The sequence below is a fragment of the Phasianus colchicus genome, chromosome 17, assembly GCF_987193195.1.
Source record: "Phasianus colchicus chromosome 17, bPhaCol1.hap1.1, whole genome shotgun sequence".
Classification (NCBI taxonomy): Eukaryota; Metazoa; Chordata; class Aves; order Galliformes; family Phasianidae; genus Phasianus; species Phasianus colchicus.
The window spans coordinates 9,003,535-9,018,003 of record NC_143452.1 but is presented as its reverse complement, the minus strand read 5'-3'; the positions used below and the strand labels follow the sequence as shown (position 1 = coordinate 9,018,003).

The window sequence follows — 14,469 nt, the reverse complement described above, 5'->3', positions numbered from 1 at the left end:
TGCCCAGGCTTTGCTGCAAAGAGAATAGAGCTTAGTAGTGAGATAAGGGGGAGGGGGAGAGGGGACTACCTGGGAACTAACCTTGCTTTCTCTAATACTGAGAGGGTTGCTTTACTTGTGGTGGAGGATTAATGCTTATTGTATGGCAAGAATGAGGGGTTAAAAGTTCATCGGGAGCCTTTTGCTGGTTAGTGCAAGTAGTAGCTGGAATAAGCCCTGTTGGCATATGGGATAAAGTGTCTTTGCTTTTTAAAGGTAAGGGCAAGCCTGTCAGCAGAGCTATCCTGAGAGGAGATGGCATTTGAGGGCTAATTCCTAGCTGTGATGTAGAGGTGCTGAGGAAGGCTGTGAGCTAACTGGATTATAGCTGATCCCCTTGTGATCTGATAGCACCTGGGAAGGAAGGTGTGTGATGGGGGAGGAAGACACTGCGGAGCAGTGAGAGAGCTCACTTTCTTGAGGAGAGGTCCAGGGGGGCTCAGTCTGGGCTCACTTGGGCTGAGAACTTTGCTGGAACTCCTTCTCTGGTATCTCTTGATATCTTTTACCTCCTGCTGAAGACCTGATGTCCCTCAGCAGCAGGGATGGGTAGCTGTGGTGGATGCACTGGGCAAGGGATCTGGTGCTACATCTTCTGGGAACAAATAAAGGCAGATAGGGGAGGATGGTGCACCTCTGAACACTGCCTCAGTAGTGTGGCTTCTCTTACTTCTTCCTTCTTAGTTACAGTGACCTCTGTCCAGGGGACTTGTGAGTTACTGTCTCTTCAAAGATAGCTCTTTAAAGATGAAATGAGCTCAGTGTTGCTGCCTGCTTAACGAAGGGTGAGTCAGAAATAATAAAAATGGGAGGCGAGCCCTAAGCTAAGCCTGGGCTGTGAGCAATGAATGCAAAGTGTTGCTGCAGCTTAGCGGACTAAGGGTGATTATGGGCTATGGGTTCACTTCAGAGCACTCTACATCTGGCCTGAATTCCCAGGTCATGTATCGAAGTTGCAGTCATAATTGGAACTGCATTTCATTTCTATTTTTTTTTAACAGACCTACAGTAAGTTGTGAGTGACAGCATAAATCCTTTGCAGATAAGAACATGTAACTTCTTAATTCCTCAGTTAATCTCCATTTCCCCTCACAATTATCCATAGAATCTTTGAGAGAGTTCTTGCCCAAACCAGTGATTACTCATGAGCTGGAAGCTCAGCCTGAGATGATCTTCATCTTGGCTATGGCCAATTAAAAAAAAAACTTATCTAACTGTTTTAAAGCTCCCTTAAGAGAGAAAATACTGGCTTGGAAAAACTGCTCTGGGAGCTTTCCTGATAGCAGTGTTTGCTTCCAGCCAGCTGATTGTTTGTGTTTACTAATCCCAACCTGCCCTACATCAGGTGAGGTGAGGCTGCTGTTCTGCAATTCAGACAGCATGAAAAACTCTGGCTTTCTCCACCACAGAGGGGCTTCACCTCATATCCTTGCTCTGTACTGTGGCTTGTTTCAGCAAAGCCAGTGCATAATGAACGTTTATTTGGCTTGTGGGATGATCACCATGACTGGGAGCTTCTGATAGATCTGGGCTACTGTGTGTGTTGTTACTGATGTGGTGGGTGACTGGAAAGGGTAGTGCCAGGATCCACTTGCTAAGATTCTGGTATACCTGAGGCTTTCCAAGGGTAAGCAGTTTTTCCTATGTTTCTGTGTCTGTGGTTGCTGCACTTGGGCTTATCCTCACATGCATCCTGGGACTTTTCCACCCTGCTGTGTTTTCCATTGCACTATAATGTTACAGATGGTCATGTGCACTCATAGCTAGAAAAGTGTTTGCTTTCATGACTAAACCCAAATTCATTGTGCTGAGGGAGTACAGGCTGCAGACAGGGTTATGCCTTGTGGGACAGGGCTGTGGTGGGTACCAAAGCTTGTGTGGGTGCCTGGCTGAATGAATAAATAGAAACCAAGGTCACCACAGCTGTGAGTTCTGTGAGACCAAGTCCTGTTTCAGCCCACAGACAAGTCAGCCTAAGGGTTGAGACACTCAGTTATAAAGCCAGTGTTATCCATAGTATATGGGCTGGTAGGCGTGTGGTTGTTGAAAAGCACTTCAGGGGATTGCTGTTCACCTTCCTTTCTCAATCAATTTTTTCTGCCCTGCGCCTTTCCTCCTTTGAGTTGTCTGTCTGTCTGTCACTTCCCATCCTCTGTTTATTCACTCCTGTATTTCCCAACATTTCCCAGAGTGCTTTATCCTCCAGGTTCCTCCAGCAGAGCTTGCTCTTTGCTGGCCACAGAAGCCTTGAGGATGGCTGTTCCAGCTGCCTCTGCTCAGTTATAGTGACCTGCTAACTGTTGCTACTCCCTAACCATTAGTTATAACTACCTTTAAGATTTGGGGTTTTTTTTTAATCTAAAGGGAAAATGTTCTTTCCTGCTCCGTGAATCTATTTTCTATTTCCTGGAAGAGCTAAACTGGCCTGATTTCTATTTTTTTATCTTGCCATCTTTTCATAGTAGCAATAAAGGAGTGTAAAGTATGGCACAGGAAAACTTCATTAGGTAGACAGACACAAATGGGTCTGCACAGGTGTCTAAGAAAACACTTCCTTTGCTGGAAAGGCCTCTAAGTGTGTCAGCATATGTCAGCTTTACTGGAAGTGCCTTGCCAGTGAGCAGGCAGGAGATGCAGCAATCTGGAATTGAAAAGCTGCTTCTCAGCACCAGCAGTGAGATGGTGATTCACCTCTGAGAGGCTGTTGGCAGCTCTGTCTGCTCAGAGTTCTGAGCACACTTGTAGCGTGTGGGGGGAATTTTGTCTCTAGAAGTTCAGTAATGCTGCTCCGTATCACTGTGCTTGATGGGACTCCCAGATAGCCTTTGCTTCAGACTGCTGTTCTTCTTCCTCTGGTTTGTTCCTTTTAATCTCTCTTTTTTTTTTTTTTTGTCTACCTTGGAAGCATCTTAATATGTAGGCTGTGTCTGAACTAACATGCTGCACTGCCTACTTGCTGCAAAACACTCTGCTGCAACACCCTGGTATGAGTTGTCTCTTTGAATTAATAATTAAAGTCGTGCTGGTAAGACATATGAGCATTGGTCTGTCCGGCTGCAGTGCTGATTGACTCTTCATCATTAATTTCAGAAGTGCTCAGAGAGGCTTGAGGAATTGCTACTGTGTGTTTCAACTGATCCCTTTGTCTCTTCTCCCTGGAATTATTCATTTTGTAAAGATGGTCTCTCTCTTTTTTTTTTTTCTTCCCTCCTTTATATTCTCTCAAGTCTACATAATGTTTTGATCTGAATTCATGGTGGTCTAAATCTCCTCTTGAATCAAGAAGGAAAAGGCAACCCTTATGAGCCAGATGATGTGGGGGGGTGCAGGAGGAAGGTATTTTTATTCCAGAGAATCTGGATGGCATCTCTGGGCTGACTTTGTACCTGAATAAATCCTTAGAGGAGGATGGATAAATGTATGCATAGCTACAATTGCCCCTCAACTCCACTTCAGTTTAGAAACTGGAAGCCTGAGCTTTGCCCTCCAGGTGCTGCAGCATTGTCAACATGCCTGCTGAGAACCGATGGAAGCACTTCCCTGTTGTCTCGAGGTGATTAGGCTGCTCAGTACACGTGATGTTCTGTAGATAAACATTACTTTTCCCCATCTGATAGAAAATATTTCCAACTTAAAAGACGTAAAACGATTCTGCTGTCAAATTCTGGGAGCTCTCATACAGGGTTCACCTTGTTTCCTGAGGCATTTTAATGCTGCCTTGTCTGGTAATTGAAGAAATACTGGGGAGGGAATTCAGAAGGCCGTTAACTAGATGTAAAACCATCTCTAATTAGTCCTTTAAAAAACGCTTTTTAAAAAAGCTTTCAGAAAAAGAATATTTTAGAAGTGAGCTTACAAAACACAGCTGCCTTCCCTGAGTGTCAGAGCTAGGTGTGAGTTTCCCCATGGGAAACAGCGGGGTGAAGCTGGGAGCAGAAAACAGACTTGCTAAAAGGCAGGCACAAGAGTTTTAGTGCTGCCGTCTTCCTTCTCACACTGATGGCAAATGGATAGCAACCAGGTGCTACAGCAGTTAAGAGAGAGAAATGTGATTTTTGGCTGGCCTTCAACACACTCCTGGGAAGGAGCCCGTATCGCTCTTTGCTTGTATTTCTCTGGAGGCTGAAGGTTAAAGAGGAAGCGATAGCCCTTCAAATAGCATCCTGTCAAGGAACGAGGGGGAGTGTGGTTACACAGCTCGTTCTCTCCCTACAGCAGGTCTTGCTCCCTTCTGGGACTCATTAGTATCTTTCAAGCTGCATGCTGTTTTTAAGAATATTTCAGTCTGTTTAGATTTCAGATGCTTTACAGACAGGTTTGGGGAAACAGCTGTTTCCTAAATTTTCTTGTGATTGATCCTTTTCTCATGGTTTTAGTGTACCTTATTTTATAGTTTTGTTTCTCTTCAACCATCTCCTCACAAATGAAGCTGGGCAAACCACAGGAGACATCCTAGGGTTGTTTTCCTCATCTCCTAGCAAGCACCGAACAACAGAAGGTCAATTAACTGATTTCCTTGAATGCTCTTTTATTATGCCTCATTCATGCAGGTATCCTCTAAGGAGATCCATCCAGGGACACGAGCAAAGGAACAGCACTGCTTTGCTTGTTGAGTTCCTTTCATTTGCACTGCCCTTGTGCCCTGCAGTGCTGCAGACAGATGCATGTTCAGAAAGGTGTCTGCACTGCGAACCTGAGGGCATGCACAGCTCTGATTGCAATCAGTATTTGTGTTATATTTGTGAGAAGGAAGGCTCATGCGTGCAAGTTGTACTTTCAGAATTCAAATGTGCTCTTTTTTTTTCCAATCTGCTCTTAACTGGAGTGTGATAAGTTTTGGACAGGGCTGAAGTGTAACTGTAAGTGAAAAACAGTGACTGCTTTTTAGGCTTTTAGGACCTACTGTTCTTCCACCTGTCTGTCTGCAGCCTAGCACTTGTTCTGTTTTTTCATGCTCAATTCACAAACAAGCTCTTTGCTTCTGCAACAGAGTTAAGCCAGAAAAAAAAAAAAAAACAACAAACCAAAACTATAAGCACTGATGATGTGGAGAGTCAAGAAGAAAAGCACGTTCCTTATTTTTTCCAAACACGCAAGAATTCTTCTGAAAGGAGTAGAGAATAGCATGGGATGGACCGATAGGTGGGAAAATCCATGTATCTCAGAACATGCGAAGCTGGGAAAGAAAGAGCAAGCTTTGCAGAAAAACTGTGATTTAGTTGATAAGTGGGATCTCTGTGGACCACTGAAGAGCAATGCCCAGCTGAGGGAGAAGGCTGAAGGCATTTCTGCCAAAGCTGCGAGAAGATACAAGAGGAAATTGTCTCTTGAAATGTAGATAGCACAGCACCTTGCACTGTGTGTGTTATCCTGGAGCTGCCAATCTCATTATTCTTCTCAGCCTTTAAAATGCAGGCAGCTCTCTTTACATTCCCAACTGTTAAATCTTCTCTATTGTCTTTCCTTTGCTATTCAGACTGCTTTTGCACTGGTGCCATACTTCATCTCTGTGCCCTCCTCCATCTACTGTAAAACACATCCCATCTGTTGTAGTGATTATGTCGGGAACTTGGCAGCTGTCTTTTCACTTAATTGTCCACATTTCTTAACATGTGCTTCCTGCAGCATATTTTAATAACAGCTCTGCAAACTGTTTTTGAGTATCTGTGTTGCAGTGGAGGGTTTCTACATGATGTGTGTACTGAGGCGGTTGGCTTCTATTCACAAGTCTGGCTGCCACTCGAATTTTCTGCATCTATAGCCAGGGGCAAACGTGAGTGATGAATGCAGACACGTATCTGCAGGCCTACCTGGCTGAGCTCCCTCTACCGGCAGTGGAGATGAGCCGTCTCTCCTGAGTGGGATTCAGACAGTGGCGTGGATTAACTGCTCTGTCTGCTGTTTCCTCTGGACCCCATAGGGAACCAAGGCTGCGGAGCTGCCCCACTAAGTTTCTCATGTTAGGAAGCGTGAAAATCCCAGGCTTGGACTGCTGCATTTTTGGGAGCTGCCCCTTTCCTGCAGGCAGCATGTAGGACTGTAGTATGAGAGTGCAAGGCGGTATGTGGATAGGCATTAAACATTTCACCATAGGGGAATATATCCAATATTTATTTCTACCCAGTAGGGATGCATGCATTCTCTGCCTGACCTGTGTTGCAATCTATCCTTCAGAATAAAACTTCCAATTCCTTATTCTGTACTGTGGCCAAAAGACATTGTTGATCCTTCGTTGGAGTGATGCTGGGCACCCAGGTGCTTTGTGCTCATCTCTGCAGCGATGTGCTTCATCTTTCCTGTGCCTTTCTTCTAATTCTCAATTTGTGTTTTTCCATCTGGAAGAGGACTTTGCTGTGTCTTATAAGTTCAAAATCCCAAAGAACTCTTGGGCATAACAATTGGTACCATTATTTTCTCAAGTGTGTTGTCACTTTTAAATGAGCAGCTGCTTGCATATACAACTCCTGCACTACTCACGATGGCACTGGTTATCAAATTAGCAAAGATAAGAGCAAAACAAAAAAGCCTGCTGAAAGTAGAGTTGATAAGGAATTCCTGGAAAAGTGTTTGTAAGAAGCTGCAATCATCACTGTGAGGTCAGCTCAGCTGGGTAATTTGTCCTGAGGCTGGCAGTGCATAATGTCAACAGGAGAGGCAGAAACACCATATGTTAAGAGTCTGGAAGGAAATTGGACAGTTTGAAATGGTAGGGGAACTTGTTGGATGGATTAAAACCTAGGAGCACAGGAAGATCTGTTGGGTTTTGAAAATCACTCTGGGGGTATGAAGTTAATTTCCTTCTCTGAGTTGCTTCCAGTGCTCAGAAGAGCATATCCATAGCACATGGTTTTTTTTTACAGGATGCTTTTAATAATGAATATAAGGCCGATGTATTTTGATCTGTGATAGCATTTCTTGAGAGCGTGGATGTCAAAAACTTTTAAGTTTCCATTGATTTTAATACAGCATGTCAGATACTCTGAGAGTAAATGGAAATATCTTTGCAACTTTTCAGGACAGTGAGCTCTTGACGTTTAACATCTCCCGGCACCAGTCGTGGTGGAGTGAAAACGGTCCTGGCTGTGTAAGGAAGGAGGCTTCAATGTCTGGCATCGCAGGACTGGACAGCCATTCCTATATCTCTGTGATAGGCTGTGCCCTGGAGTATCGCTACATTGAGGTCATGCACAGCTCCTTCCAGATCCTGATTGCGGTGAGTACAGTGCTGAGAGTGCCACAGGGGCGGTGTTATTGAGGAGATGCTGCTTTGTTTCCAGGTGCGTGAGTGGTCTATTTTCCACTGATTTTTTACATCATCTGATTGCAAAAGCTTCTGTAAATGTTTTTCTCTCTTGTGAATAATATTGCTGTAAAGATTTGGGAACGAATAGCAGAAATCTAACAAAGTTATGCATCACACGCAACCGTCCACTAGCAAATCATTCTGTATCCATGCTGGAGTGAGGAAATCTGTGTTTTAATATGGACAGAGACTCTTCTGAAGAAGGATTTCTTCTGTTCTGTGTGACTTAATGATGGGTGAGGGAGCAAAAATGTGCGTGTTTATTGTGAAGAAGTAAACGGGAGAAAATCCTCACTGCCAGAAAGTGAAATAGACTTTAAGGAACCACAGAAAGCAGCGTGTTTTATTTCTGCTGACACTTAAGATGAGCGTTAAATATTTCTATTGACTCTTTCCTCATCTGAGTTTTCCATAGTCTTTAAATACTGTGCAGTAATTCGGTGTCCTTAATGTTCACTGTTAATTAATTGCTTCTCATTTGTCTGTAAAATTAGCTGAAGGAAAAGATCTGCTGTCTGCCTTATTTCATGGGTGCTCTTGCCTCTTGTAGCTGCAGCGGTGTTAGAAACCCACAGCTTTCTAATCTGCTTTGGTTTGTTACTTTGTGGTTAGTGGCTTTAAGTACAAACTGACATGGACAGATGAAATACGTGCATTTCAGCTTTCAGTTTTGGCTTAAAAAGGAGTAACTTGCCTTGATGAAATGATAAAGGGTTGCAAATACAGAGAAACTCCAAACTTGTGGAGGTTCCAAGTACTTCTCTGCACATTTTTGGTACAAATTTCCACTGTCTTCATCCTGTATTTCCTATTAGCTGGGATAATCCATGTGACCCAGTGAACTGCAGGGAGCAGGCAAGACTCGGACTCTGTTCTGGCCATGTCACACAAACCAGGCAGAGAGAGAGGTTCCTGTTTCCTGAGTTGGATGGGCTCCCTGGCTTCTATACAGGCCGTTAATATTCTGTGAGTTTTCCTTCAGGGAAGATGATCCAAATCAAAAGATCTGTGAGTTGCATCAGTGCATTTGTATGAGAGAACCTAGGTATCCAAAAGATTAGAAACTGTCTTCTTTAAGAGCTGTTAGCTGGAACAGGACTGATGCTAATGGTCTGGTGCTGTTCCTGAGTTTGGTGAAATCAGAACTTCCCAGAAGTGGACTCAAAGTGTCACTGTTAGCATCCTTCCTACACACCTATCTGACACAAGTACCTGTGCCCCAGGTAGAACCTTGGCCAACAAGTAGTCCCAGGTTGGATGAGAAAGACCTTGGCTTTATGTCATCAAATATCTTGAGCAGATAGCCCTAATCTAAGTGGTCACACAGATGTGTCTGAGTTTGTGTCCCTGGGAGTATTTTCTCCTTCACTGCATCCACAGGACACCACAAGGGGTGCATAGGGAAACCGAAGAGGGAACTGTAAGGTAAAATAAACTGTGGGTAAATATTTTCTCTATCTTTTTCTCTGGGACTTCAGTTGCAGTAGGCTTTTGCATCCTAAACTCTGGAAATGAGAATACAGTACTTATATGCAAGAAAGCCACGTGGGCTGAGCTATATAGAGTGAGGTAAATTTCTACTTGTCCTGCAATAAAAGTAGAATATTGGAGCTCCAGGCCTGTAGCTCCTGCCAGCTCTGAAATACTCACATAGTTTTGTCATGTACTGGGGAGAACAGAACTACTTCTCCCTGCTTTGCTGAGGTAAGGCAGAAAGAAAGCTTTTTCATATTCTCACTCAGACCTTGCCTGGAAACAGCCAGTTCTCTCCCATTTTAGTCTCTAAGGGTCAAACTCTTTGATCCCTGCCAGTATTTTTTGTTCCCTTTATCTCATTTTAAGGCAGATTTTATTACAGGCTACTGTTCTCAGAGTGCCTGGCAGGTAGTGTGCAGCAGGTGGGCAGAGGGGCTGGATCAATACTACAGAAACATGACTAGGAACTGAAGGCTCAGGGGGTGCAGTGATGTGACCTGATTCCCTTCTTGTCTCCTGCACATTTGAGATCCGAATAGTCAGTTAAGAAGGGAGGGGGGACAGGCAAAATTGTTGTGTTCTTCTGTTGGTTTTGCTTTGTTTAAGGGTTTTTAGAATTTGATTTTGTTGTTGTTGTTTTTGATTCGTGATCCAGCAGTGCAATATCAGTGTTCTTTAATTATGCAGTATCTAGCTGAGGAGTTCTTTGTTTTCTGGAGATACCAATTCCTTCAGAGTTTTGAAGGACTATAGTGCACTGTGTTGTGTACTCAGGAAAAGGTTAAGTTAATCTTGCTGAATTTGATCTTACATGCCAAAAGAAAGAGAAAGCAAACCCTAGGCCATATGGTAACCACAGTGATGGCTGTCATCTTGGCTCCTGCTGTGGCTGTATTATCCCACTCCTGTGCGTACATTTGAAGAGTATGCATAAGGTCTCACCCTACTTTTGTTTATAGCTTGTCTGTATTCCTTGAAGGCAAAAGCAACTGCTTTAATATGGAGTGGGATCAAACTTGGGCATATCAGTCAACACGTGATATGAATAGCTGTATGGCCCAGTATGAAAATCTTGCTTGATGCTTTAGCATAGAAGATACTGGAAGAAAAAAAAAAAACTTGTTAGAACAAAACTTCATCAAATCAGTACTAGTATAGGAATGTCACCATAAATCTAATCCTACCAACCCAATCAGGAAATGCAACAGCAACCAAAAAATCTGTTTCATATTCTTAGCAAGGATTTATCTTGCATCTCCCCATCTTGCTAGCCAGCAGGGAGAGGAGTGATTTCTGATTTTGAAATATGTGGTGTAGCTCTGGGCTATCCATATGGTAGTTCTGGGAGTGGGAGGGTTAGGCTTTTCCTGAGGCTCTGTTGAATGGAATGGAAATTGGAAATCTCTTCCCTTTGCCTGCCTGCCTGCTGTTTTCACTCCAACTGACAGGTTGGAAGGTTCCCAGGAAGGCAGCAATGCAAGCTTTGACAGCAGATGTTATGTGAGAAGCAAGGCGCAGGAGATGCTTCACTGTTGGCAGAAGCTTGATTTTCAGTGGTTGTGATTGCATCCAAAAAGTAAAGAGGTCATGGAACCAAAGGATTTTTCTCCATTTGACTATTTGGTCATAGTAGTTTTGTTTTGTTTTTTTTTCCACAGGCTGGTTTTTGCTTTTTACAGCTTGTGAATTGGCCTGAGATCTCTATATCTGTATCTATATATCCTTTTGCACTGAGAACATACGTGCTTCCTTAGCTTTGATTAGAAGTGAAACATAGAATTCATCTGCACTGAAGAAGGAGACTCTGAATGTATTCTTTGCGGTGGGGGGAAAAAAAGGAATTGCAGGTTTCTCTTTTCTCTGTAGAGAAGAGTTGAAGAGCCCAGAATTTTTACTAGGACAGATGTAAGTCTAAAGCTAAGATTTTACACGAGCAATGGTAACACCTCCTAAAATTTGTCTTCCCATTTTTCATGTATTTTGTACACTTGTAGCCAGATGGTCTATTTCGTTAGTTCTTCCTGGAACTCAATGTTTGTGGCTCCAATACTTTATTCAGTGCTTCTTTTCCATGAGCATTATTCAACTTGCTATTAAAAAGTTATTTGAGATGACTGAGGAATGAATTTCTTTTCTTTGTAATTTTGGGTATGCTTGTCATCTCTGCCTTTCTTGCTTTGCTGATTTGCCCAAAGAATGCTTAGTACATCCCATATTCATTCTCTCTTGTTCAACAGTGTGTGCGTTCCCAGGCTGTCTGACAGACTGACTGAACACACCTGTCTGCAACATGTGTTTCTAATAAAAATCTTAATCGGATACTTGTGCAGCCTGGAGGAAGCTGGTACTGAACATGCAGAGCACGTGGAGAAACTGCAGCAGAGGCTGAAGCCCAAGAACATTCTTTGGGGAATTAGAGCAATAGCTTAGTGTCATTTTTACCTCACTGACTTTTCAATATTTCACAAGTTCAGTTGGCTTATTTCCTCCTCTTCCACCTCCCCTATATAATTTGTAAAGATCTAAGAATTACTGCTATTCCCTGGGACAGTAGATCTTAAAACAAACTCTTTCTTACTGAAAACAGCAACAAAGATTGTGTTTTGACCAGGAGTGAAGTTACATCCAGATTCTTGGCCTCTGCAGCTTTCTTCTTTGTTAACTGCTGCTAACCTTGGTGATGTCTGGGGGTTTGAAGTGTCTCCTTCAAGAATGAAGTCAGAAGGGCACCACTGGTATCTCTTGGAGTCTGCTCACTCCATGTTCTAGTAGACTCCTCCAGTGAAAGAGACCAGATAATAGGAATGGCAGTCCTCCCCTCTAACTATCTTTCATTCACAATTCACGTAGGAGGCAAGATGCAGGGAGTCCCAGGAGGTCACTACATCCCTGAGGTGATGTTTTTAATTACAGTTTAGGTCAGCCAATGAAAATGCAATTCATGTTCCTGTTGTTTCTTCTCTCATTTGTCACTGAAGCTATCCTGTTCTGGACAGGCTGCAAGACTTTTTTGAATAAAAAGAAAATATTACATTGAATAAGCAATTTATTATTGATGAAACTCTTGTCAAGAAGGAATGGGTTATCAGATCAATGCAAGAAGATATTAAACATGAATCAAGTAATTTTGAAACAATCAGGAGCTAAATAAAAACAAAACTCCCCACTCTAATGGAACTGGAATTAGGAGTTTCCTGAAACACATATCAGAAATTGCAAACTTAGATAAGGTTGGTGTGTGTATGTTATAGAGTACAGTAATAGTGGATGGATTCAGAATGCATTTTGCATGGTTATTAACCCAAAGCTCCTACTCTAAGGCGTGACAGGAAATTCTGAGAAAAGAGAAGACCTCCCTAGGGTTCCCTTGGAATCAGAGCATATGTTCAAGATGCATCTTTCCTGCTTGGATATGTGTGTGCATGTAAATCACATGCTTTGGCATTATATCTTGTGATATATCTTGCTGGATCTTCAAGCTTAAATATATATATGACAGGGCAATCGCAATTCTGAGGTGACTGCAAGCACACATCAGAGACAAGAGTATGCAGAAAAGTGCTTAGACGTCCGCTGAATGCTGTGCCGGCTTTAAGCTGAAGCATTTTATTTTTCCAGGAGCATTTGCAAAGGTTTGCGTCGCTGGCTTACAGTCATTTGTCTGGGCGCGGCTGGGGCTGGCAATGCGGGCCCGCTTCAGCACCACGGCCAGCTCCGCCACTCGCCCAACGGCCCGAAAAGGGAAACGAAGCCGTTGTTGGTAGCATAAAACAAGCATGAGAAGAAGAAGAAATCTGCCTATTCTGATCTTTGATTGTTTTGTTTGATTTTAAAAAGCAAGAGCTCTATTTGGAAGCGATTGTCAAAGTCAGCAGGTAAAAATCAGCTGGTCAATACATGTGGCCTTGCAGTTTCCTGTGTGCCTAAAAAAGACCTTTTTCTGAGCGAGGAATGTTTATGGAAACTTAGGGTGAGGCAGGACTGGTTTTGAAAATGCACAACAAGGGAAATGTTGAATGCATAGAGCCACCTCTCCTCCACCAAGGTACTGGGATATGTTTTGATAAGATTCACCCAAGACAAAAGAGAGCTAGCTTGTCTCTTATGTGATTATAGGAGATCATAAAGGAGATGCAAGGCTTAGTGATACTATGAAAATATTCCGTTTCTTTCCAACGAGGTGTTTTTTTTTTTGTCTGAGAGAGCATGGGAAACCAAGGATACCTTATAACTCCCCAGTAGAAATCTCATTAACTTGCCTTTTGTTTTCTAGTGTGATGTATGTTTCTGTCATATTAAAAATGAATGGACTCTACTTTTCTGGGTTCATCATGCATCATTCTGTCTTCCCATAGAGTGAGTCACTGTATGTTACATTCTAACTCTTGTTCAAGAAAATTGAGTTCACAGTGGAAAACAATTATGTCTCACAATAACTTTACTAATACAGTTACTGTCAACCAAGATACTGCTAAGTGGGGTGTTATGTGAAGATGTAAAATGAAGGATGGAGAGGATATTTGATTAACAGAAAGAAGGCAGAGCAAAATAAAACCTTGCTGGATCTGGAATGTTTAACTCCCATAGTTCCAAGACCTTGTTTCTCTGTTCGAGCTGGGTAAAAACTTGGTACTGAGATGGAACGAGGCAGTTCTGACATGTTAGAACTTCTACAGACTATCAACTAAGCACAGACTCACTAGGCCACCATAAAGTGCTCTTTAATGTTCACTCATGTTTTCTGCTCTAAGTGCTGCTCTGAGCAATCAGTTGACATGATGGTCACATCATGCCAGGATAGGTGTTACTTGAGAGGCACCCTATTGTTTTACTGTTCCTGTTTCTATCTGGTTCCTAGAAAGTGGCAATTTCCTGCTAGCCCATGTAATGTGTGAATTAAAACCATTGCTATTGCCTTGCTTGTTTTTCACCGTGCTCCAGCCCATTTACTTTGCATGCTCAAAGCTTGATTACCTCATGTGGAAGTGTTTATTCTCCAAAGGTAGAAGAATATGTAAAAAATGTGGACCTAAAGTAAGACTGGAATTTTCTTCCAATGAGTTTTGATCTCCAAGCCTAACTTAGAAAAGATCTCCGTTCTGAATTTTACTGCTGGTACATCACTGATTTTCTGGTTAACTAAGTTTCTATCTCATCTGCATAAAAACTGCTCTCACCTTGCTAGTAACTCCTTCACCCAAGTAATTTCTCTACCCTTCCATGCCATTTATTACAGAAATACAAAGCTGATGAGTTCTTGTTCCTGTTAATAACATCTAACACTGTGTGTCTGTCCTATATACAGACATCAGGCACACTCCTGTATCCCATCACTTCTTACTAAGAGTTAACTTAACACAGTAGTTCTTGTATTAAAAAAAGGCAGCCCATGTTTTTCCCAATCATTCTGGCAACAGCAGGTCTCTACTCTGAAGGTGAGGATGGGTCTTGCAAGTATTTTGTTTTGAGTTCTGAGTATGCTCCCTGCAGTGTCTTCATCTAAGCCTACACCTGCACTCCATACCTTACAATAAATATGACTTGGCTACACCATTTCAGTAGTGCTGCCAAGCGGAGAATAAATATTGGCTGCTGAAATCATGCCAAGTAAGTTCTGACCAGCCTTGCAAGATTGATGCTGAAATGATTTA

General features: G+C 42.6%; 1 protein-coding gene across 2 annotated transcripts in view; it reads left to right on the top strand.

Annotated features, from left to right (window-relative positions):
* NKAIN4 (sodium/potassium transporting ATPase interacting 4) overlaps positions 1 to 14,469 on the top strand; it is a 46,751-nt gene that overhangs the window by 22,950 nt on the left and 9,332 nt on the right. For both annotated transcript variants that reach the window (XM_090152071.1, XM_031589857.2), the window contains exon 4: positions 7,055 to 7,252. In XM_090152071.1, the coding sequence (XP_090008197.1) occupies positions 7,055 to 7,252 (198 nt within the window). The remainder of the gene's footprint in view (positions 1 to 7,054; positions 7,253 to 14,469) is intronic.